General features: G+C 39.2%; 2 protein-coding genes across 6 annotated transcripts; one reads left to right on the top strand and one right to left on the bottom strand.

Annotated features, from left to right (window-relative positions):
* Positions 1 to 145: 145 nt before the first annotated feature.
* On the bottom strand, positions 146 to 2,160 carry LOC135793665 (SREBP regulating gene protein). The gene is made up of 4 exons (XM_065304740.1): positions 1,927 to 2,160; positions 1,689 to 1,836; positions 1,480 to 1,631; positions 146 to 1,057 (listed from the first exon to the last, which is right to left on the bottom strand). Exons 1-4 carry the CDS (start codon positions 2,026 to 2,028, stop codon positions 848 to 850), a joined length of 612 nt encoding a protein of 203 aa, XP_065160812.1. The 5' UTR covers positions 2,029 to 2,160; the 3' UTR covers positions 146 to 847.
* A 387-nt stretch (positions 2,161 to 2,547) lies between these two features.
* Positions 2,548 to 24,063, top strand: spin (Protein spinster). 5 transcript variants are annotated; one of them, XM_065304436.1, is made up of 9 exons: positions 2,548 to 2,941; positions 3,280 to 3,475; positions 19,380 to 19,728; positions 19,790 to 19,993; positions 20,058 to 20,186; positions 20,771 to 21,032; positions 21,590 to 21,688; positions 21,746 to 21,938; positions 22,786 to 24,063. In XM_065304436.1, the coding sequence occupies exons 2-9, from the start codon at positions 3,292 to 3,294 to the stop codon at positions 22,848 to 22,850; spliced, it is 1,485 nt and encodes a 494-aa protein (XP_065160508.1). In that variant the 5' UTR covers positions 2,548 to 2,941; positions 3,280 to 3,291; the 3' UTR covers positions 22,851 to 24,063. The 5 variants fall into 5 exon arrangements, with proteins under 5 accessions (XP_065160508.1, XP_065160586.1, XP_065160347.1 ...); XM_065304353.1 differs by lacking the exon at positions 2,548 to 2,941 and adding an exon at positions 22,341 to 22,445 and having other exon boundaries at positions 3,013 to 3,475; XM_065304275.1 differs by lacking the exons at positions 2,548 to 2,941; positions 20,771 to 21,032 and adding an exon at positions 20,311 to 20,572 and having other exon boundaries at positions 3,007 to 3,475.
* The last annotated feature ends 701 nt before the right edge of the window (positions 24,064 to 24,764 follow it).

The raw sequence follows: 24,764 nt of genomic DNA, 5'->3' as shown, positions 1-24,764 counted from the left end.
TTCAAGGTTTTTTGCTTTTGGGAGTAGCAAACTAACAAATTCAAATTCGCATTTATAACATTAGTTACAATTCCATGAAATAATTTACCTCACTAAATCACAAAAAAATTAAGAATACTCACGAAACCATCTAAACACTAACGCATTTCTTACGCATCATAATTTTATTATTGATTCTTAATCAACTTAGAAATCACAAAGTTTTTACACTTCATTGAAGTTAGTACAGATATCAATTTTTAAAACTTCATATATTAATGAATACATGCCAAACAAATGAAATAAATCATAGAATTCACTATACTGATACAAATGTATACATAATATTCCTCTAGAAGTAGCTAGAAACCAACCATCCGCATGATCGTAGTTTACTTCAAAAACACTTAGAACATTCAAAGGCAATGAAAATCAATGATTGCACGATTCATCCGAGTCTGCATCCCATATATAAATAGAGCGAATTGTAAAATCGCATGGTGCAATAAAATATATCTCGTAAATAATACCAGTTAAAATTATTTTTCAGTCAAGGTTCGCTGTGTGGTGCTTATGAAATGCTCACCATATCAGAGGCGATGATAAGGATTCCCAAGCGCGTAGGCAAAAATATCGTATGCAAGCGAAACTTTATCTATCGGCACCGAAACAATCTGAACAAGTTGAACGAAGCTCGATGTATTTTTAGCTTATTTCTAGTCACGTGCGCGTAATGTTTGTTTATCGATTTCTGCATTCTGTACGGTAATTGATAATTGCGATGCAATGAAGTTTGAAAAATAGTGTGGAAGTTAGGTATGAACCTTCTATCGCGAGTTTATTGACTAACTTTGGTCTCGAGTCTCGACTATACTTCGTTGGTGTCCTGCGTGACGCCTGGGGCTGTCTCACCGTAGCAGTGTTTCGCCTTCGGGTCTTTGTAGGAGTTCTCGTGCTGCACGCTCTGCGAGTTCGTCCTGCACTTCGCCAAGCACAGCTCGAAGTGGTCAGTTACGGACGCAAACAGCACGTTGTTTTGCTCCGTCGCCTTGCCGAGCACGTTTTCCAGCATGTTTTTCTACGTGACACATAAGAAGACGAGAACGAATAATAATGTTTCGTAACAACTTAGCTTTATGTGGAAATATTTTGGTGAAAACCACTAAATCGATTCGATTGATATCTTGAAACTCATTGGTTACATAACCAATGTAAATGATAAAAAAAATTGAACTAATCATGTAAAAAACTTATTCAAACAGTGTGGAAACTGCTCATGAAAATATCACATGGGAAAAGTTTAATTCTGGCTAAAGCCAACCTAATTCTTAATGTTTGCATATATCAATTGCACTAGATTTACAAATCAAATAATATAGAAGAGAAAACTGCATTCATGACTTTCTTAATAATCAACTAAATAAAAACCAAACCCATTTGCATTAAAATGTATTAAATATCATGCATGACTTTAAAAAAGCATCAGAAAAAAGAAAATACCTTGTTGGGATGTAAACAGCATGAAATGCAATACTCATAAATTGCACAGCAGTTGTTATTCTTGCAGGTTTCACAAGAATACTGCACTGATGTGGACAGGTCATCATTGCAGCAACCATTTGGGAGGATGTCATGCCTTGGACATACATATCCTATGAAAACAACAACAGCACTTAATGACCCATGGAAATCAGTTGATTCAACATTACCTCTATCATCAACAATTAGCACCTTGCCCTGCACTGAGTTCCTGCATAGCAAATCAATGTCACTTGCATTGTGCTGTTGCAGTGTTCGCCACACAAAGGGCTGAGATCTCCTCACAGGAATCGAGTCATCCGTATCAAGAAACGCACCCTGAACAAACAATACGTGTGTCAGTTAATGATACAAACAAGTAGATACAAATTGCAATGAGTGTGGAGTTGTATTACTAGGGATACTCACTTTTCCCACAAAACTGAAGATGCAGTAGAGCAAGGAGACTGTGAAGATAATGCCTAAGACTATTCTACGGCGTATGAATCGCACTAGGGCAGCGTACCACATATTTCACATAGTCCCTCCGCGTTCACGCGCATTTTCTCCGCATTTTTGCGTCGCAATTGCGCCCGTCGTAATTATTTGTGTTTTTCAGTGCAGCAAACGCAGCGCAACACGATGAAGATAACCACAATTATTTATCACATATAGGCAATCATATACACAGCAATATTGAATCGAATTACGTGTGAGAATCAGTAGGCTCTTGGTATTTATGATTAACTGGAAGCATTAGTTTTATATTTATTGTCTTTACCAATAACAAATAAATGTAATATTTATAATAATCTAATAAGCAAGGTTTTAAATTACATTTTGTTCAATTGCCAGTTGGGTTGCATACATCACAATATAAAACTTTAAAAAGTATGAATTGTGAATGGAAAGTTTGACGTGCGTTGCGTTGCCTATATTACAACGACGGTTGTTAGCACAATTCAGCTATTTGTTGTCAACGTGTAATGTGAGAATTGCGTGAATCATTCGATTCATGCGATCAGTAACGCTCGGTGTGTCATGTTTTTATGTTTACTGCAAGTTGACGTTTTTCTGAAGTTATTTTTTTAATTTATTTGAAGAGCTCCCGAGGCTCCCATAGTGTTTGTGCGACGCTAGCAAGTGCAGCGTGCGGCATCAGCAGCGAATAGCCGGTTTAGCGCGCATATGGGCCGTGAATATAATCGACACGATAACGGAGTTCGGAATCAGGTGATCTTGCGTCAGCCGTGCGCACGCGCGTACGCGCCTAACCGCTCACGGCCGACACGCCGCTTTTGGCGTCTGACGCTCACACATTAGTTCTCGTGTGCGTTGGAAAAAAAGCGTCCGCCGAGTGCCGCCTGTGAAAAACACATAGCGTCCACGCGGCGGTGAGTATCCGCGCCGCAGACCGTTCGCTGTCACTCCCTACAATCCATCCGTAAGTTTGTTTATTTGCATACTCCATATCGCGCGCGGCGGCTGCGCACACGCGTGATCACAGAGGCGGCAAACGCAAACTGCTGGCTCTCATCTGCCGAGATCGGCCCGCGTGGCGCACCGCCCCGCGGCTCCGTGCTCCGGGCCGGCGCGGCTCGCGTCGACACGCACACCGGCGACCGGCATTTGTTGCATGCCCGTACGGCCGGCGTGCGTATCGCGATCAGTCGCTGCTTGCCCGTTTGCCGGTGAACAACGTGTGTGCTCGCGGCGCGTGAGCGAGAGGGTAGCATGCCGGCCCAGGACCTCAATAGTAAACAAAGTGTGACCGTTCTCAAGGAGTTCAAGAACATGCCGCCCGCAATCGCTCCCAACAACTCCCAGGAGCAGCTGATGCGCCACGGCGAGCAGCGCGGAGATGATGCCGTCTCCGGCGGTGGCACCCTGCGGGACATCAAACGCATGGAATGGGTCGCCATCCTCATCCTCTGCTTCGTCAATCTGATCAACTACATGGATCGCTTCACCTTGGCAGGTAGGTGCTAATTGCAGGCGGCCACGTCTCATCTCCGGTCGGTCCCACTTCTTTCCCTCCATCCTCTTCAACGGCAACAGTTTACTTTTACACATGCTTTAAGAATCACGTGATTCTTGCAGCTCGATTTAAAAAGTTTTTTTTTTTTAATTATTTCTGCGGTGCTGGCAACACCACGTGGACTTAAATCACAACATGCCAATCGTTCTATTTCCGATCGGTATGATTAATCGAACTTATAAATAGTATGAGTTTCGTTCTTGGTGCTGGAATTTAAAACTCGGTTGAAGTCACGCCATTTCTGGAATTGCTTGCGTTCTAGAAGTGGAAGTGTAAAATATAGCTCTTATTTCAAAACAAAACAAAAAAATGCGTGCTAAATTTAATTTTTGAAGTCTGAAAGAAGTTAACGTTTTTATGCACTCATCGTCGAACTAGGAAGGTGTAATTACTCCAACTTTCACTCATTCGCTTTTTTGCTCTTGTACGACTTCCAGTCTGACTGACACGCGACTTAATACCCTCAGAAGTCAACCAACTTTAGGTTTACTGTAAGCTTTTTACGTACGTATACTTTTTACGCGATTTATGTCGCATACTTTGTCGTAGGAATGGAAATATCGCCTTGTTATTCATAGAAAAGGTGTATATTTAATGATTCAATGTGTACTCGTATAAGTATCACACTTAACGTAAATCGTATATGTTCACAGTATCTTTACTTGTACAATATTGGAATGTTTTGCTATTGCGGACTTTATGAGTACTATGGAATATTTGAATATTTTATTCCACTTTTTGATTTGGTATCGTGTTATGTTAGGGATTTTTATATTCATGTTTGGCATTACTTATTGTCTATAAATTGTTGTTTATTTTTGAGGAATCGTCGATCAATTAATATTTTATTTTCTGTGCAATAAACTAAATTTCCAATAGGTTTCGATATATTTGAAGAAAAACTTTTGTTTTTCAGATTTAATGATTCATTTTCGAATTGGAGATAAAAATTAGTGTTAACAATTCCCAAATGCCAGAGTATTGCTTTTCTAGCTGATGTTATTGAACAGTTTTTTGGATTTTATATATAAAACAATCCTAAGTGAAAATATCAATTGAATAATCTAAGCTGTGGCATTTTTACTAGTAAATTCTGATGATAATATTCAATTTGCCAAATTATTATCAGAATAGATTTTAAACACAATTGTGTGAAATATAATTGAATGGCCCCACATAAGTTATTAGAATTAGAAGTAAATGAGTCGCAATTTATCGCTATAAGGTATTACATGACATATATCTTAATTGCTATTTTAAATACAATGCATGATGTTTGAAACTGGAATAACCCCATAATCAATGCGGGATTAATGCTCCAATGAGCAAATTCACTGTCACAATATTAATAGATTAAGTAATCTTTACTGTTCATCATATTGGTATGTGTTTGATAAGATTGTCAAAGTGTTTGCGTTTCAAACTCATTTTGTGGCAAGGTGAAAATCGATGTCCGTGCCAGCAAACATCATGCGAGAAAGGAAAGTTGTAAAAGTCTCGCGCGTCCGCGTTTTGTTTAAAGCAAGTCGATTCGCTCGCTCGCCAATCGTCAATTACGCTGTCTGTGGGCATAATTATGCCGATTGCATGACAATATTCCTATTGCGTTGTGTACCGCTTCAATCACCCTACGTCAAATTGCAATGCGAACGCAGTCGTTGCTTTGGTTGTGTGTTGTTCTGTGGACGGCTTTGGCCTGACCTCTCAAGGTGTATAATTTTTCATATTGCAGAGTCACTCGAGTTGGTCGATTTAATTATTCGGTTATCATCACGGAAATCAATATTATGCTCGTAATTCGGCTGCACTATGAGTCGCGAATTATTAATTATTTTATTGTACAAATCGTATGATGCCACATTTAATTAAAACATTGTTTTTAATCTTATTAATTACATATTGAAATTGTGAAATGATTAAACCTCAATTGATATCGACATTGACTAATTTCAGTGATTGTATACATTGATAAAAGTCTGAGGAATATTGATATCTGATTTGTTTATTTGTTATTTTTTGCAATGGGAATTTTTATTATTTTATAAAATGTAATATACTCGTAATTAATATCTAGAGTTGGCTAGACATTTGCAGGAAAAAAAAAACACATTCTCAGACATGGTTGTTTTCTCCAAACTTTCTTCTTTTACTTTGATTTTACTATGAAGTAGAGACCTATTAGTTTGTTAGATACATTGAAACATTGTTGCCAGGAACCAAATTTGATCAAAAGTTTATTTTGTATTCATTTGCTTGTGAGTAATTATCACAGAAATGCAATAAATCACTGTAGCATTAATGCTGCCAACAAAATACATCCTAAAATAAATGAAATCGATTAAAGCCAAAACAAGTTTCGGGGTTTGTTGCGCCTGGGGGTAGTTTATATTTTCAATTTACATAAATCAAGCGGCCGTAAATTTGAAATCGAAAATACCCTTCAGATTCCACTGTCAGCCACAATATTTAGCACCACCAACACAACACACCACACAAATGTTGATAACCTTAAAAATTGCCCATATCAATTACATTAATTATAATTGTTTTGCGCCGAAAATAAATTCGCAACGCATTTGCGCAAAGCCGATAACAAACCCGGATTAGATAATGCCGAAAGTAAAAACATTGCACGTCGATATTTGGCATTTGGTGCTATTAGCAGAGCAAATTTTTACGACTTTCGTATTACATTATGAATATTACCTGAACTGTACTTATTACTTTAGTTAATTACGATTTCTGATTGTCATTTTCAACCTACTCGACATCCACACAAACTTTAAAATTTTACATGGATCGATGGATCGAAGAAGCAAGAAAGTAAGGAAGTATGCAAATGCAATTCTGGGTAAAATGGAATATAGACATTTGTAGCGCTATAAATTTTGAGGACTTCGCGGAAAGTCGATCATCACGCGCCTGGGGACTTGAACTTGAACAAGACTCCAACACACATAACCATACATCGCAATGTTAGCAAAAAAGCAAGTAAAACTATTTACACACCAACAACCAAGTTCGATTCGCGGTGGCTAGTTTGTTTATTCGTGTATTCATCGACATGAATAAAATAAATGTCTTTGACCGGTAAATTGCCGCGTCGGGCAACGCTGCGTCATACGATTCGTCCGAGTATTACTGAATAATTTAGGTATTTTAGCATGTTGAAATTGATAAATGTTTAAGCGTTTAGATTTCGTCGATTGGTGCCTTTAATAAGCCAGTGAATTAATACTAGACTTTCGGATGGATTGGAAGATTCACTGTCGTATAACAATGAATCGGCAATGATGAGCCTAATGATGTGTTCGCTGCTAGGTGTCAGACAAAGGTCGTTTATTTGACATTCGTTAGGTTCGTTATGTCTTGCTTCCCACATCCAATGCATAAATAAATAATTGACGCGCCAACATGTCGACAAGACGCTCAATTGCTGTTTAATATAAATAATTGATCGACTTATTGAACTTTTATAATTGTATTATGTTCTGCGATTTTTCTAGCTCGATTTAAGAGATGATAAAAGAATAATAGAATAATTTCAGTTAAATATTGTCAAATGTTCCGGCGCGGAGAAGTTATTTCGGTTTATTGTTGCTAAATCAGTTTACTGAGCGCAGTTTTGATCTTAATGAGTGAAAGGTCAGTGTCAAGCCGAAGTTGATTAAGTGCTTTCGTATATTTACAAAACAAAAATAAGATTCATGCATGTTGATAATATCAGGATATAACAATAATAATAATAATAGCAGATTTGCGCTTCTGCCTATACTCGATTGCATGATTTAAGTATTGTTGAAGGTGTGATTTTCTAAAAAAAATTGTATTGTATAGACATTGTTCTGAGAACTGTTATGATTTACACGGCAATTTCCTATCAGAATTTCGCGATTTCGGCGAGCATTGCGGCGCGATTAACGAAAATTTATGCGCCGTGGAGTGTTTTACGATTATTGCACGCGTTTGCCTACCCGCCAACTTCCTACTTGCAAATGTATTTCCATATTTCACGCCTGATGCATCGAGGATGCTGCCCGCACGCAGAAAATTGTTATTTACGCATCCCCAGAGCAATATAATTTCGTTTAATCTTATTACACGCCTATTATACTGCCCGCGTGCCCGCGAAGATGTAATTTCAGTCTCAGTTTACGTAGTAAGTATTTCGTATTCGTTGTTTTTGTTTTTATCATTTTGTAATGAAAATATTTTGAGTATCTTATCAAAACGTAAGGCGAACTGCTTGCAGCGACGTGCATTTGGACCAGTGTTTAGATTTCGTGGAGAAAACAACCCTCGGCTGCCTTCCTGTTTACCCTACGCGGTGAATACCCCTCGAAAATTGCTTAACCAGCCATCACTAAGGGCAATTTACACTCACAACATTGCGCCGGTGCTCGCACCCGCACCGAAACAATATTATTACATTAAATTCAAGGCATCGTATGCATCAAATTCTAAAATATTATCTTTGAATCTTTACGGTGGTGATAAACTAATTAGCTAATTGTTGGAGAGTCCGAGTTCGTGGGTTGTTTATTCAACGCTGTCGTGTTTCAATGCAACATATGGGCGCTTAAAACATCCCTTTTGTTGCGTTTAGATTTATCGCTCGTGGTTCGGTCGTCCTGTGCGGTTTGATTAAACTAAATCATTCGCACACGAGAATCCACAGCAATGTGCAAACAAAACGCATGAAAGGGCGAAATGAACCCGGAGTATTCCACCCTGCCGTTTCGTGTGGTTTTTTTTCTATTCCGATGTGGACGCAATGAATAGAAAGTAACTATTTACAGCGCGACCGCAATTACCAAAGCCAGTGTCCTCGTCGAATTAGGGTGGCTATTTAAATTTAGACATGTGCAGCACTTCGTAGTTTTGGAATATTTCCGAAATTCTTAGAGTACAAAACACAAATGCAATATATGATCATTACCACGTGCCAAAAACAGAGGGTCTGGTGTCAGGGTTGTGTATTTGTGTTGTCCTGGCAACATATTGCGTCCCTTTGCTATATTGAGATGATCGAGCGTGTGTCGCAAGCCCGGCAATTTTGTGAATTGTGCGCTATTATTCGTACAATAGCAATGCCTTGATGAGTGTTTGCGTTCGTTGCATCCGTATATATGATCGCTGGTCCTCATTGAGTACCGTGGAGAGCACTAAATCGTCGTTAGCGCGTCGAACGTGCGCGCAATGGGCGAGTATCAAAGTGGTTTAACTAGCGGAAAGCACGTGGATGGCACGTGGACTTCGATGCCCCATTGCAGATCACCTTCATCTAACAATTTTGTTATTAGTTGGTATATTTGAGTAGAAATTTCCTTAGAATTTCGTTTGCATTATCTGCGGTTTTCGGATGAGAGCGTTTTTTATTGTTTGCGGTTTTGAGTGTTTTTGAATGTGAAATGATGCAAAGTGATCGATCTAATAAATGACGGACATCAATGGAAACACGCTCGTCATTAACGGGAGTGCAAAACGGGTATTGTGCGCGCGGATGCGTCGAGAGAGTGTTTTGTTTCGATAAATAGGGAGAGCGCATTCGCCCGCCCCGAATGAGCATCGGTGCTCCCGAGGGACGCAGCAAACACGCCGCCGCACAATGAGCATATTGTTGCTGCGGTGGCGATGGTGACACGACAATGCGTTGCCAACGCGTGCCACTCATCAACGTCATGAATTTCTAATTGATGTTCGCTCATCTCGATCCTCTCCCCTTTTCTGTGATGATTTATTATCATTTGCATTGCTAGCCATTAGGCATTACTATTACAAATTTAAATTAAGAATCAAATGTTGGATAAAGTACAAAAACTGAATCGTTGCTTAGGCTTATTCTTTGAATTTGTGTTTTGACGCATTTTTTGAGTGCAATTTCACAAGTAGGGAGCAATTTTTCCAAAGGTATAAAAATTATTTCAATATAATTGTGTTAATTGCTATTTTTATCATAAATTTTTGTTGTTTATGGGTAAATCTTTATTTTAATTGTTTTTTTAATGTTTGGTAATTTATTTATAAGCGAAAATGAATGTTAAACCTCGATATTTCCTTGATTTTGAGAGAAAAAAAACTTTCTATCCCAATTTTTAAGTTAACCACCTGAAAAGTGGACTTTGTACACATTGTTAACCGAATCATCCAAGTCTATTTATAAATTCACTCAATCTTTGGCATTGAAATACAAGTTTAGGTGGGTTATATCTGTTTCATGCTATTATACCCATCTTTCAGAGTGCAGCATTGTTGGCCCAGGTTTTACGCGAATTCCATCTTCCCGTATGTTCTCCTTTTCGTCTGTTTTAGAGTTTAGTGTAGACAGTTTGACTCACGCCAATTATCATCCATCAGCAAACTATAAACAGTACAAAATGAGTACTCACAGCACTCGCCTTGACCCAAATTTTGGTCGGTCAACTTCAAAAATAAAACTATAACACGCGAAAAACGTGCATTAAACCATGCAAAACAAAATCACGCGATTTACATTCTGTTTACTTATATATCTACCAGTCTGAGATAAATATTTGTTTAAAGTTTGTGTAATGCATTATTCACTAATGGATACAATAGGGATATCCTGATGTATACCTTAACTGATAAAGATGAGTATCTTGTATCTTGTTTGCAGAAATAATGTGAATAATGTCAGTTTGCACAACTGCGATCCACAAGCAAAATTTTCTGCCGTGATGCATTGTGTGAAAAATGTTCATTTCTCGTAAATCAAATTACACAGGTAACTATTGTTTACAAATGCAATAAACTGAGAAAAACTAATCAAAACGTTAATGATCTTGTACATTGTTCCTGTTGAAGTCGGTTTTTGTTATTTATCGTGATGTTGCATTTAAGGTCCTTCATTATTACTTGCAAATTGCGTAATCTTCTTCCTGATGTATTTATTACTGTCATAATTCACATGTTTAATAATTATTAATTGCGCTGACAATTGAATTGGCGTATACAATTTGTCAAGACACAATTTTCAGTTTCACTTACGTGCAGATAATGCCGAATCACGATGATTCCATAAATTAAAAACATTTACGACGATTTAAACATGCGTCGTGTTATTTGTTATTGTTTACACTAATTAAACGTGTAGCGTTGCACAAGGTTAAAATATTTATTATGCATTACCATCGGTAAACACATACAATGCGTCATATTGAATATTGCCAAGAAGTTACAATGATATTTGCTGGTAGTTAACAGGAATGTTTTCGATCAGACTGATTAGCTTGATATCACACGTGTTTTATCGATTAATCTCGGGCTGAGTTAACAAATTTTCATTAGCACAAACGCGGGTTTTTCGTTTTTAAATGAATACGTGTTTTTTTCGCATGTGTTGCAAGCTTTCAAGTACTCGTGTCGAGTGGATCGTACGATCTCGTGACGACATCCATCCGTCGCTTTTCAATTGCAGTATAAATAACCGGCTGATAGTAATAATAATAAAAGCGTATGTATGTATTGCGAAATTATCAAAATCTGCTCGTTGTCGTTTTGGGCGATTTATTTTGTGCGTCAATAAATAACAGCGTTTTAAAACGCATCTGCTCGTCACAACAAACTACAACCGCGGTAGTTGGGACGAGAAACCAACTGAATTGATACGTTGAGTGAGTGTGCGTATGGCTTACAGTAGCGATCGCGCACTTATGTTTATTTTCATCTCGGCGCGGGAAAAGAAACTTGCACGAATCGTGTTCGACGCAGACATCGTACGATTTTCTATGAATAGAAGCGATTATATGTAGTAGGTATGCGCCACGGGTCTAGTGACATCGATGGGAATAAACCTTTGAAAGGGAGCAGGAAGTTTGCACTAAGCAGATAACACCCTACTATCCGTGCAGAATAATAAGTTTCATATCTATTGAGATTATGTAAACATGGTGCATAATGCATATTTTATAGTAATGGGAAATTGTTTACGAAGGGCTGAACATAATGTACGATGCCCACGATTAATTTTTACCTCGTTGTGCATATTTTTGTTTTTCGTTAAACCAATTTTCCGTAAACGTTTAGTTTTAATATAAATAAGTATGCAATTTTCGTTTCGTAGGTTATATTTTTGTAAAATTCTGGTTGCGACACGCGAACACGCACACAGCATGTCAAACAAGAAAGCGTCTCGAATTGACAGCTCTATAATATTTGATATTAATTGAGGAATTTAATTATAGAATTATACTGATTGTGTGAACAATTGCAACGGGTCGTCGCAATCACGGCCTATAACACAGTTCCTTCAATGAACATCAATCATTTTATTCAATTACAGACAGCATCTGGCAAAAATGTGCAATGTTTATACGGATTCAGGGTCGTACAACTATTTTTTATGCGACATTAAAAAAATTATTATTTTTTACATAGAAAAATATTTCATGCATGTGGCAAGGTTTTATTTTTAATCATTTAGTTTTATCAATATCATAGAAAAAAGGGGTAGTGTTTTGTATGGTTTATTAAATATGTAAATATACATATTTAATATGTCCGGAAACTAGTGTCTAAAATATTTCTTAAGCTAATTTTCAAATTCTGGAAATGGTGTAATATTTTATATGAATTTAAAGTTAGTACTATTAGTGGCATGAAATAGTAATTTATAAAATTTCCACTCCTATGTTTATGTAGGTACAGAAAATGATTAATGATAATCCATAGAATAACAGCGATGTGACAGAAATGATTTAATTTAAAATAAATATTGGTAGGTATTGAGTAAAAAAAAATGTTTAAAAATGTTAACGTGTATATTGATAACGTTTTGTAAAAGCTAAAAATACTTTTTCGTTGGCAAATTGTGAATCATTTTGAAAATAATTGATTTATAACCAAAAACTACCAGAAACGTGATTAATTCCATAAAATAATATCCGAAGTTTGTGGAATATTGCCGCATAGATTGAAATGTATGGCAAACAGCATTTGTTGCAATTTGTGCACGAGTAGGTCGTCGGGAAATTGGCAAATTGGAAAGGATAATTTTACGCCGATCGGACGATCGACACAAGCACCAATTGCAGCGAGCTACGTAACAGTCGCCAGTACGAACGCGGCGCATACGTTCATGTTCATAAATACTTGTTACTTATATGCACCCATTTAGCTTCACCTCGCTGGGCGTCTAATAATAATGTGCTTTTCATGTCCATGTCATAATTTTACGCTGTCGACCTGCGCGAGGCGATGTGCGGCATGTGCACAAACACACAATACATCAATCAGATTTTTTTACACGTCCATTGTGTTTACAGTACGAGTACGTTACTTACCGCAGCACGCGTTTTTGCACAGAAAAACTTTTGTAATTTTCCAATTTCGAAGTCAATTAAAAACTTGAAGCCGACATCGCAGGGAAATGACATCTCCCTAACTTTTTCATTTCGTGTTAATTATGAAAATTAAATGCGGCTTGTGTACGGGAAACGACGGACAGAAAGTGAAGGCGGCATGGCGTGTCTGGTGGTTGGCGATAAACACGTTAAGAAGCTGCCAATCTTCACGTTTTACTAAGTGATGGCAAAAGTTACTGTATTGTAGAGACTTGCGAGGTTCTTTTTGGTGTTCTGGCGCGGATTCTTAACGTCACTCATACTTTGTTCAAACACAGGTCGTGACATTTTTCGACTTTAAGTAATAGGATGTATTCTGTCGGAAGCACGTTTGTGGCGCTTTCACCACCACGATTCTCGTCCAAAAATCATCATCAGTAGATTGTCTGGGGGTGTATCTGGTCGTGTCGTCCGGTTTTCTGCTGCCTTCGGTATTATAATTTACTGAAAGCAATTTCTGCCGGCGGGTGGTCTTGGTCGTCGCCCGGCAATCCCCAGCCCTTTGGCGCGGCCCATGCGCGCGCCCTACGCACTTCGCTTACTTTCCACGTTGCTTTTTTCACGCGTTGCAGTGTAATTCAAATTTTGTATCGCGGTTCGTGCATGAGTCACTGCGGAAGCATGGGATTACGTTTCGTCGGTTTGGGTGGCGCAAACTTTTCAACCCCTAAAAATTAATTGTAATATTGAATCAAAGTTACTAAAGAGTTCTTTTAAACAGCAAATCTTTTTTTAATTTAAATAACTTTTCTAAAAAAATTGAATTACAAAATTCTTTTTAATATAAAAAAAAACATTTTTAGGTCTAGACAACGATTGTGATATATACGCAGACATAAAGAGATGTAGTTTATCATAAATCTTAATAGGGCACTTTGTGTACTTCAATAATTCCATTTAAAGGTCTATTCATAAATCAAACGATGGTTTCCTATGAAATTATAATACGTGTAGCCTCATTCTAAATCAAATCGTGGTAGATTGTAGAGTGGTTAGGGGCGAGGCACTTCACAGGAAGATGCACGATAACATCTGCATTTTTGGATGCTGTTAGACTATGCGCATGTATGCATGTTGGCACTGGTTTTGTAATACGTGGTAGGAAACTGAAAGTAAAATGCACCTGTATATCTATCCATCACTCCCGTTTGTGCTCTGCTGCATTTGATATTTATATCCGCTCTTACTTAACGCATTGCGAGATTGTTGCGCAAAGTTATACATGTGAAGCGAAACTGCTAAACACGCTATTATTTCCCCACGCCGAAAACAGACTTTCCCCGTCGTCTCATGTGCGCTGAAAATTTGACTCGAGCCAAAATGCGCGCTACTTGCAAAATTGTGCGTGTTGCTGTTCGTGAAAGGCTGCAAATTGAGTTTCCAGGGGCGCTAACCGCCCCCGCCGTATTCACAATTTTGTCGCCGAGTCCCATGTGTCCGTGGCACTCTAGTTGTTTTTATTTTTACGAACGTCCCTTTCTTTCCGCCCCCACGCCGCGCTTATGCCTGCGGTGGACGTGCGTGCACGCTCGAGACTCATGCGTTTACTGCATGATTCTGCCTGGCAAAACCGTCCCGGATGGCGTGCGTATGACTCGCCATCTCACAGCAATCATCTCGTTTGGTGCGCGCTGGGAACAAGAATTTTCCTCTTCATGGGGATGAGCATATGAGCCTGCCGGACGTGTTTATCCTCCCGGAAGTCGCAAATATTAGGGTTGCAATGTTTGCGCACTGGCCAAACACGACATTTCATTTTGGGCGCAATGCTTCTCGCACTAGCCCCGACTTCGCAAATTTAATCTTAACGTTCTGTGCGAGACTCGCGAATTATTTGCATTGTGTGCATGCATCCCGCGCACATAAAACTCGAATGGGAGTGCGAACGCGTTGAAAGAATGTGTCTCCAAGGGGTAGGACGAAAGGTCCCAAAACCATCGAGCGAAAAATTGTGCAAATTTTGCGACATATGAAAATGTTGCCGTTGCGGCTCCGATGAAAGTCGACCACGACGTTATTGGAATTATGTATATTCATCTCGAACAGTTTGCCGTTTATAGCGGTGAATTTATTTTATTTTACGTCTGGTGTATTTCCTGAATTTCGTATTATTTGTTGTTTATTCTTCTCATATTTTTTTGTAATTTTCTTGAAGAAACTTCCGGGAAATGACATACATTTATGCAAAGAACAAATGAGGGGACACACTCGTAGAATGTTGCGGCCATAAAATTTTCTGCGAAGGCAAGAAAAAGTGAGGAAGTAGGGAAACAAAACATTTCTCCAAGAAATATTCTCGGTCGTCTGATAAAAAGGAGTGTTTTGTTTACTTTCCATCAGGAAGATGGAGGTTTACATATTTATTCAAGCCAATTCGTATTATTCTCATCTAAAGAAATGTGCAGGTCTGCGACGTAATAAAATATGTTTAACAGTATCATCTGATGATGAATAAAAGTTTGTTTGATGAGTTTCGTGAGATTTTATGCCATATTTTCATTTTTTTCATAGAAACTCAGATTGTCCGCTAGTCAGAAAGTGTAATTTATAATAATTTACGAAATTTCGTAAAAGTTTTAAAGCATTAAAGCATTTCTCATTCCTACAAATTAAAATTGCAGGAATTCTAGCTACAAGAAATAAGAGAGTAGTTTTCTTATTCTATTTTATTTTATTTTTATAACGCATTGTTCAAAAATTAATCTTGTCAATTCTCTCATATGCCGATAAAACCCAATTTTGTTTATAAAATTGCTGCTGTTACAATTTTCTATTTTCCAAGTGTGTTGCCGTAGCAATTTTGGTCGCGCCCGGCTGCAGACCCAAACAAGTGCCTTCAATTCAACTCTTGCAAAGAACTTGCTTTCATGAAACGCGCCGAGAAGAATAATTGCCACCGATATATCACTTTATAATGCACCCTCCGCGCCGAGATCACGTCTTTTCATCTCGCCACTTTTCCATTTTCACGCCTCGCATCTGTTTCGCGCGACTTCACCACCGTCAGCACGCCGGCGTTTTCCGCCTGCCTTTCGCGACAGCCGGCATTCAATTCCATTCCGTAGTCGGCCGTTTTAACTTTCATGCACTGCAATAACTTCCGCAACTCCTCATCTCCTCAAATATTGAGTGCAATTTCTGTACGCCGGCGCGCCTTGTTATTGCCTCGTTCCGCCACGTGCCGGCGCGTGCAATCGCGCGTTGTGTGTGCGTCTGGCGTGCGTGATTTCGGTCGTGTCATGTCTTTTTCATGAACAGCCCCCCAACCGTGCTTTTGCCTACCTATCCCACCCGGATTTAATATATTTTGACCTTCTTTTCGTTGCCTTCCATCTCATGTTTGCAGTGCACAAAGCTCGCACAAAACGTTAGCTTATATTACACTTAAGTTGTTGTTGGCGCAACTTTTTGTTCGCATGCTCTTTCTTATTCTCATATCAGTTTTCCCCCTCGGAAATCTAATGCAGGCGGGAAAATTTTACTGCTTTTACTGAAGAAGCATAATAATGTATATAGAGTTCGAAAAAAATGGGAACATATCGACGAAAGTTTATTGACTGGATAGGTTTGGCGTGTAAAAGTAAGACTGTATTCAAAAGTATATAATTGGAGCGCTCCGCGACCGACCGACCGACCGACCGACCGACCATCGCTTGTTATGCTATTTATTATTCACTTTGGTAAGTTCATTGGTTTCATTTTCTGTCAGCGGGTACGTTCACTATTGATGCTAACAGACAGGTACGAAAAACGGTCTGTTATTACCACTTTAATAATTCCTACCCGTTCTCGTTTCAATTTTTGACACATTGGTCGAAAATCTCCATTTTAACTTGTAGATTAGCTTGTTTTGTCTGGAGTGTTGTTTACTTGTTTATTTGCGAAATCAGACAGACATCAAACGCAAATATTTGATATTTGCATACCTTAATTCTTTAACCTATTAGTAATTCGACTAAACACGAATTTCAGTGAAAACGCTTTTATTTTATGGACCCGCGAAGAACATAAGAAACCGGAAGAGAAAAAAGAAGACAACTGATAGTCATGCATGTTATTCAATTTGTAAAAAACAAGTTTAAACGTTTAAACAATATTTTCATATAATGCACTTTTGAATTACTTTGTTGCATGAAAGACAATGAAACATTTTGATTTGTATGTCAAATTTATGCGAATAATGTATATGAACTACTACATATGGTAAGTAGCCTTGTGTGGAAAATATTTCATTGATTAACAAAAAAAAAATCCAGAAACTTCCTACTCATTTGTATGTCTATGAATGTCTTAATAGCATCAATACGGTATTAACGTACAGTGAAACCAATGAAACTCAAATTTAATGCGATTCATCCGATTATCGGTAACATCTATCTGCGCGTAGCCGTTAAGAGCAATAAAAAAGAGTGCTCTTGGCAATAACACTCTATTCTCGCCGTGTGCACTCGCCCGACATACCTAACGTTTTATTAAACCCTACACCGAGGGCCGCAGCGCGTGGAATTTTTGAATGATTGAAACGACACTTGATCTTTCAGACCTTTTAACGCTCTTGCATCTTGCAAGCGCGGTGAGATTTTAGCTAGGGTCAGAAAGGTGCTAATGTAAAACCATTAAATCCCAAGCACGGCCGTCTTCCAAATCTCTCGTACGCCGCCGACGAGTGTTTGAAGAAATAATTTTATAACTCGCACGAGTGCACGTTTCCTATTCGCTTCGTTATCGTTCGCGCTCATTGTGAGGGCTTGAGGATGCATGCTTGTGCGGCGTTATTTAAACGTGACCTTTGCATTGACGACTGCGCAAGCAACTGGTAGTAGGTACCACCGGACGGGCGATTATTACAAGTGCATTTTCCGCAGTGCGTTCACATCATAGAGGACGTGGCGCGCTACTTGAAATCCGAGCCCGAACACGAGGCGCATTTGTCGGAGAGCGATTGCTTTCTACTTTTGAATGCTGCACGAGCGGCACTTACGCGAAGTTCTCGAAGATTCGAGATACGGGCGCAATTTTCATTGTTCGCCCACTTACTTAGGTCTCGTTTATTACAATTGACTCGAGGCGATACGGAAGTTCGAAGTGGGAAAACGTGTGAAATATTAGGGAATTATATTATCATCGCTTTTATCAACTCATTTAGTTTAACGAATCAAGCGATATTTGAGAGGCATTTGAACTAGACATTCGGTGGACTTTGAACTAGTCGATTTAAAAATAAAAAGGTTTTTGTGGCATAGTAAATTTGGTTGTAAACCGATTTGGAACTTGATTTTGCGCCACATTTTTATTTTTATCATTTGGTACTTAAAGCGGATATTTTGAAACTATTATTAAATGATTTGCAAATCCTCTTTTAAATAAGAAAGTAGTACTTATAAAATATTAATTATTTCGCTTGAATAGAGTCTGTAACCTGTGATTTAATATTTTTCGCGAACTAGAGCAAGAAATTGATAGTTCAAAAAATATTAAATGAACTCTTTGGCTTATGGGTCCCACTGCTACCTACATACAACGATTCGAATGAAAATGTGCTGCCAGAACCGTCGAGTACCGTATAGTTCGTAAACATACCACACGCATTCATCAGATTACTCCACAGTAGCACATAGTAATACTTTCCACACCGTGGCCGAGTTGTACACCGTACAAGTTCATTCATCTTAGCGCGGAATGCTTTGCACAGCGCTTAGTAAGTAAGTTCGGTAATGAGCGTGCAAACAAAACCGTATTTATCAAGTGTCGCACTCGCATTGTAGATTACGATTCTGCTTATTCTAGTTATCTCTACTGCCACATAGGCTTTCGTATTGTAGATTGTGATTTATGACGTCGCTGCGTTGGCATTCGGGACTAGGCAACTATTATTGCAGCGATTGCGTCGTGATTGTTTAATAAAGTGGCCTGAGCGGTGATTGCGTAGGAGTCTGGACCATCGCGACACTTTTGCAAAACACGAGCCGGATCAACATGACCCGATGATAAAATTTAATCCTGGCACGCTGTTATCACCGCTGACTTGAGATTCGTCGGCTATTGCAAGAATTTCAAGCGGCAAATTATTTGAAAGTTAGCAGGTGGTTTTCTTACGTTTGATGGCGTGATTTTCATGCTGTTATTAGTAATATATACCGCAGTATGTTATTATTCCAGGCATGATGTAATTCTAGTTATCAAATCCGCATTAGTTATGAAACTAGTAAATATAAACGTGCCGAGCGGAATTAGCATAAATTAAATTGTTGTCATTCCATGATTTGCAACGACGCAATAACTGCAAATGATTTTTTACTCTATCAAATACAAGTGACGATGTGAAATGATTCCTTTTTGGCTTCTTTATTGTCGATACATCACTATAAAAGTCTGTAACCGGAAAATCCATGATCTTTAGTCATATTGATCCAATTCCGAATCATGCGTTATGAGTCATACTTGAGTTTGAACTAAATCTGATTTTCTTGTATTTTCCACAGGCATTCTGACAGATGTGCAAGATTACTATAAAATTGGGGATGGCCCCGCCGGCCTCCTGCAGACTTCCTTTATCCTAAGCTACATGATCTTCGCGCCGTTATTCGGCTATCTGGGCGACCGGCATAGCCGCAAGTTGATAATGGCGTTTGGCGTATTCCTCTGGAGCTTGACTACATTCATCGGCTCCTTCATGGATAATTTCATTGCCTTCACAACATTCCGCGCGCTTGTTGGCATTGGCGAAGCGAGTTACTCCACTATTGCGCCGACGATCATCAGTGATCTTTTCGTTGGCGACAACAGGAGCAAAATGCTGGCGATGTTTTACTTCGCTATCCCAGTCGGAAGGTAAGGATTTTTCAATATAGAAGTTTTTTAATGATTGATATTAACAATGGATATCTTTCAGTGGTCTGGGATACATAGTTGGATCGGAAACAGCAAAATTGCTCGAGGAATGGCAATACGCGCTAAGGGTGACACCTATTTTGGGAATTGCGGCTGTGTTGTTGATTCTCTTCGTGCTGAAGGACCCCGAGCGGGGTCAGAGCGAAGGAAGTGGTCATTTGGCCACTAGCCCTTTAAAGGAGGACCTCAAAGCACTGTCAATTAAGTATGATTGTTATTTTTACGTAATTAATTGTAAGAATATGAATAATGTCTTTGTGTCATTTTAGTCGGAGTTTCATCCTGTCTACGATGGGATTCACATGCGTTGCCTTTGTTGCTGGAGCGCTGGCCTGGTGGGGCCCGAAGTTGCTCCATTTGGGAATGGCCGCTTCTGGAAATGGTGGCGACCAAGATAGGTTAGTATCTTTAGGAAAGCAACATTTACCTTTCAGATATTACAGCATTCCTAATGGTTAAAATTGTTCGTGATGGACCGGCATAGTATTGAAACATGGTGAACAAAATGAACTTTTTTTATAGCGTGTCATTGAATTTCGGGATCATCGCGATGTTTGCGGGATTAATCGGCGTGCCGCTGGGCAGCGCTATCGCCCAGAGGCTGCGCCTCACTCATCCGCACATAGACCCGGAAATCTGCGGCTTTGCGCTGCTTTTTTCGGCGCCCATGGTGTACTTCGCCTTGGTAACCGCCTCTTACAGCACATCACTTTGCTACCTGTGCATCTTCCTCGGAATGGCCTCACTGAATCTCACCTGGTCCATCGTTGCAGATATTCTGCTGGTAAGCGAGGCGTGCATGCCACCGCTCAAAGACGAGTTTCGCAATTGGCTGCCCGGCCCTCTAGGATTGATTTGTTTTACCGTTGTTTTCTTTTTATTTGACTTTTTTTTGACCTAATCTTACTAACATGTTGCCGACGCTACTGAAACTGCTAAAACAATTGCTTTGATATTTGTGTGTGTTGATTCTATGTTTCAGTTTGTCATTAATATTCGGAGCGATAACGATCGTTGCTGGGATTCTCGGCCTTCTGGCGGGTTGCTTATTAAGCCAAAAATTGAGTCATAAATATCCGAAAGCCGATCCGCTCATATGTGCCGGCGGACTGCTGGTGTCGGCGCCGCTACTTTGCGGCGCGATGTTCACTATAGACATTAATCAGTACCTGTGTTTCACACTGCTCTTCCTTGGTCAGGTCTCGCTCAATCTCAATTGGGCAATAGTCACTGACATTCTATTGGTAAGAACCACTTTATTACCATCTTATTTTTCTCCATCATTGTTTTGTTCTATTCTTTTATTCTTCCCTGGCGACTCATCAAGTGCCAGTGGTCTATCATTTTCTGTCTCGCACGAACCCACCCCCTTCATTGTTAATCGTCTTTATTTCTCGCTGCAATACGAACAAACGAAACTTGCACAAAACTCGATCGCTGTCTCTGACTATTGCCCAAATTTTGTGAATATTATTAGCAAAACGAAACCAAGAGTCAACACGTTCACATTGCGCCACTTTAAGTCTAACTGCTAACAGTAATTTTGAAGTTAATAACAATTCCCAACTTATGATAAAGTAGTAGATAATGCGATTAACAGAAAGTAGTGACGCTTGTTTGAATAAGGCGCGCGCTTGCAGCCTTATGTATGTAGGGTAATCTAACCGTAGGCGCTGTGAAATGCAGTAGTTTCGTTTGCTTCTTAATTGCATGCAACCAGTTATACACTATGCTTTTAACAATACGGTGTATTGATTCGAATTTAACATTGATTTGAATAATAAATTAATGCCAATTACAGTACGTCGTGTTACCGACGAGGAGGTCAACAGCCGAAGGCGTCCAACTGCTTGTTTCTCATGCGTTGGGCGATGCGGGAAGCCCCTACTTAATTGGAATCGTGAGTATATCCTCAAATGACCACAAACTTATTTGATACAATACAAACTTGCTTTAGATATCCGAAGCGCTGAAAGTATCACTTCGATCCGACTCGAAATCATCTACGAACACCGAGGAGTCGGACTTCCATGCGCTGCAGTATGCCTTGCTACTGACGTGCTTCATTGAGGTGCTCGGCGGATTCTTCTTCCTGCTAAACTCCTTCTTCATCGTCGATGACCGGCGACGAGTTGATGAGGCTGTGAAAGGTGATGTCACTTACAGGCGCATGGGGCATGCTAAAATTGTGTAATTGTAAATTCGTTTTGAAAGTCGCCCGTTTAGCGGTTGATCATCGTCTTAATTCCATAGGGAATGCGTCTATGATTGTACACTTTTTATGTGGATCCTGTTATAACATAATTCAGTGTCAGATTCACTTCTCAATGATTACTTTTCATTACGATGACGAATGAATGTAAATTTGACACTGGTCTACCGAATTCACCTTAGAAATAGACCTAGAACTAGCGAGTAAATAATGATCGTTGTACATTTCCTAGTTGGAATCTCTTCGTATGTGTTGAACATGTACATTTTGATGTTAGCTGATAGTATGCGATGAAATCCGTAATGTTGTAATTAAAACATTATTTGTGTTATGTGCGCAGAGGGCCAGGAAGATGCCTCCAACGGTGTGACGACGACGCCCGCCATTATCTAGTAGTTGCCTAAAACCCACCCAAATTTGCCAGAATACGCTATAATTTCTATATGTATGTTATTAGTATTCTACTATTTAATTAACACTACAAATATCACTGCAATCAAACTCATTTTGGTGTGGTTAGTGACATTAACAGGAGTGGCGAACGTTGTAAACTTGTGCATGTAAATTAGCTTGACATTGTAGCTGTAAAAGAATTGTAAAGTTTGTGCATGTATTGCTAACGTTCGTGTGCGTCTTCCGCTTTTAGAGATACTGAACGCCCTTTACTCTCTGTAACACAATTTGAAGGCATGTCGCGACCACATCGCTTCTTAGTTTCCACTAATCCGCATGACGATACATTGTTCGCACGTGGCACTAAACATGATTATTTTGTGTGATTTTAGAAAAACTAGGAGAACCAGCGCGACTACTAGCAGTCGATACCGATGACACTAGACTAGTCGATTGAATGTGTAACATTTCCTACAATTACCATACGCTAACCGCCGCATTCGCCTAGCCACAACACGATTACAACTCACACGCCAGGGGCGCATGACTGAGAGACGTTCTTCGTGTACCAGTGGTGTGCGCGAGCCGGTTGTCAGACAACCACTCGAAGAGTGTGTGCTTGTTCGAAGACTTTAGCAACTCGAAAACGTTAATCATGTGCGGGGCAATCGTAGGCTGCGAGCGTCATGCAATAAATCGAGTATTATTTGTTTTTCCAGTGCCGCAGTCGTTGGAGGATGGCAAGCAGAGCCAATCCAAATAACGAAAGACAAAGGGACCGTGAATCAAATTTGTGAAGACCGCCGCACCTTTTACATTGCGCACTGGCTTCTTTACGATGAAGCGCGGCGTCTAGTCTATTACAATTCGAGTTTCCACTCACACTGTAAAGATACGGCATTATTATATAAATATAAATATCTTATGTATGTCCAAAAAACCAAACGAAAGTCAACATCAGCAACACCGGCGGGTATGTTTACCTTCGGTACTCGTAACTTGTTGTGTAATTTGATGTACAATGTAATTTGCTCAAAGCGTATCGTCTGCCGTGTACCCGGAGCGCGATAAGTTAGTACTTTACTATTAATATTAATGTAATTAAGTTATTGTATTGCGGTGCAAAGTGCGTGCAGCGGCGCGTCTTTGCAAATTGTGATTGTCAGCAAAGATGAGTGAAACTCTTTCAGCAACGTCCGATATTTTTCATTAAGTTAATTCTAATTGTTAAAAGACATTATGTTGAATATGAGTGTATATTTCTTCGCTAGAGTATATTGGAAGTGGCGAAATCATCTAGCAATACGTATTTATAACCTATCTTAGCATATCAGCCTTGGAAAATGTTTGGTTTCCAATTCATTTTTAGCTGTAAATTGCAAATAGTTTGAATCGTGCTCTCCGGAAGAACATCCATTCTGTCTGTTTAAGTTAAGTGTAGCAGAGTTAGCATTATAGTTCCAACCAAATATACTACTATCATACTTTTATATCTACATCTATGGAAGAGAAAACGTATTCATTTATGGAGTTGGTGGCGAGGCATCAGGTTTAGATTTTGATTAATAGAAAGACTGATTTTGTAATGAAAATATAATGTTTCTGTTAATGCTGAAATTGATTGCAACTTTTAAGTGGAATAGAAAATACATCAATACAATTTACAATCACATGCATTTTTTTCCTTCTGTAGATACAATTGTAGTTATGGCGATTATCCTGATCGTTTTCGGATTTGTATTAAATTTTTCGATTAATCAAACTCTGATTCATAGCGTGTATTGGTGTTTCCCCTGCAATTTCGACACTTGTCGGTTGTGTTCCTTACCAAGTGTAAAATTACTTTTCAGTTTTACGGCTGTTCAATCAGTATCGTTCTGTCGAATTAAATATCATTTAAATATTTGATGTAAAATCGGACAAACTTTTGGCATAAGAAATCAGAATCACATCATTCGAATTGTAATGTTTTATTAATTATATTAATCTGTATTATTCATAAATGGCATTAGTATCAACTAAAAATTATAAAATAGACTTGTATTTATCGGCACGAGAATTGTATCTGTTTTGAATACAAATTACACTTCTTTTTTATCGCATTCGCGGTGCGAAATGTAACACATATTACCTCGTGTCGTCCCTCACGCCGCAGATTGCCGAATCAGTGTGCCAAAGCTGCACAATTGTTACTGCAATTCGCGCATGAAGGTCGCATGTCATCGTCGCGCCGGTATTGCTTTCATCTTAATCATTACCCTCAAGTCTTATCGCGTTGATGCTTGCTCGGCTACGACATGCACTATTCGTGGATTGCGGCCAGTTTTGTGCCGGTCGTTGGTTAATCCAGGCGCAATTCGCGCGACTCGTG

This window comes from Atheta coriaria, unplaced genomic scaffold, assembly GCF_025399875.1.
Source record: "Atheta coriaria isolate IRGN ID8LTWV9N9 unplaced genomic scaffold, Caltech_Dcor_3.1 hic_scaffold_1_pilon, whole genome shotgun sequence".
Lineage (NCBI taxonomy): Eukaryota > Metazoa > Arthropoda > Insecta > Coleoptera > Staphylinidae > Dalotia > Dalotia coriaria.
This window is presented reverse-complemented; position numbering and strand designations above follow the sequence as displayed.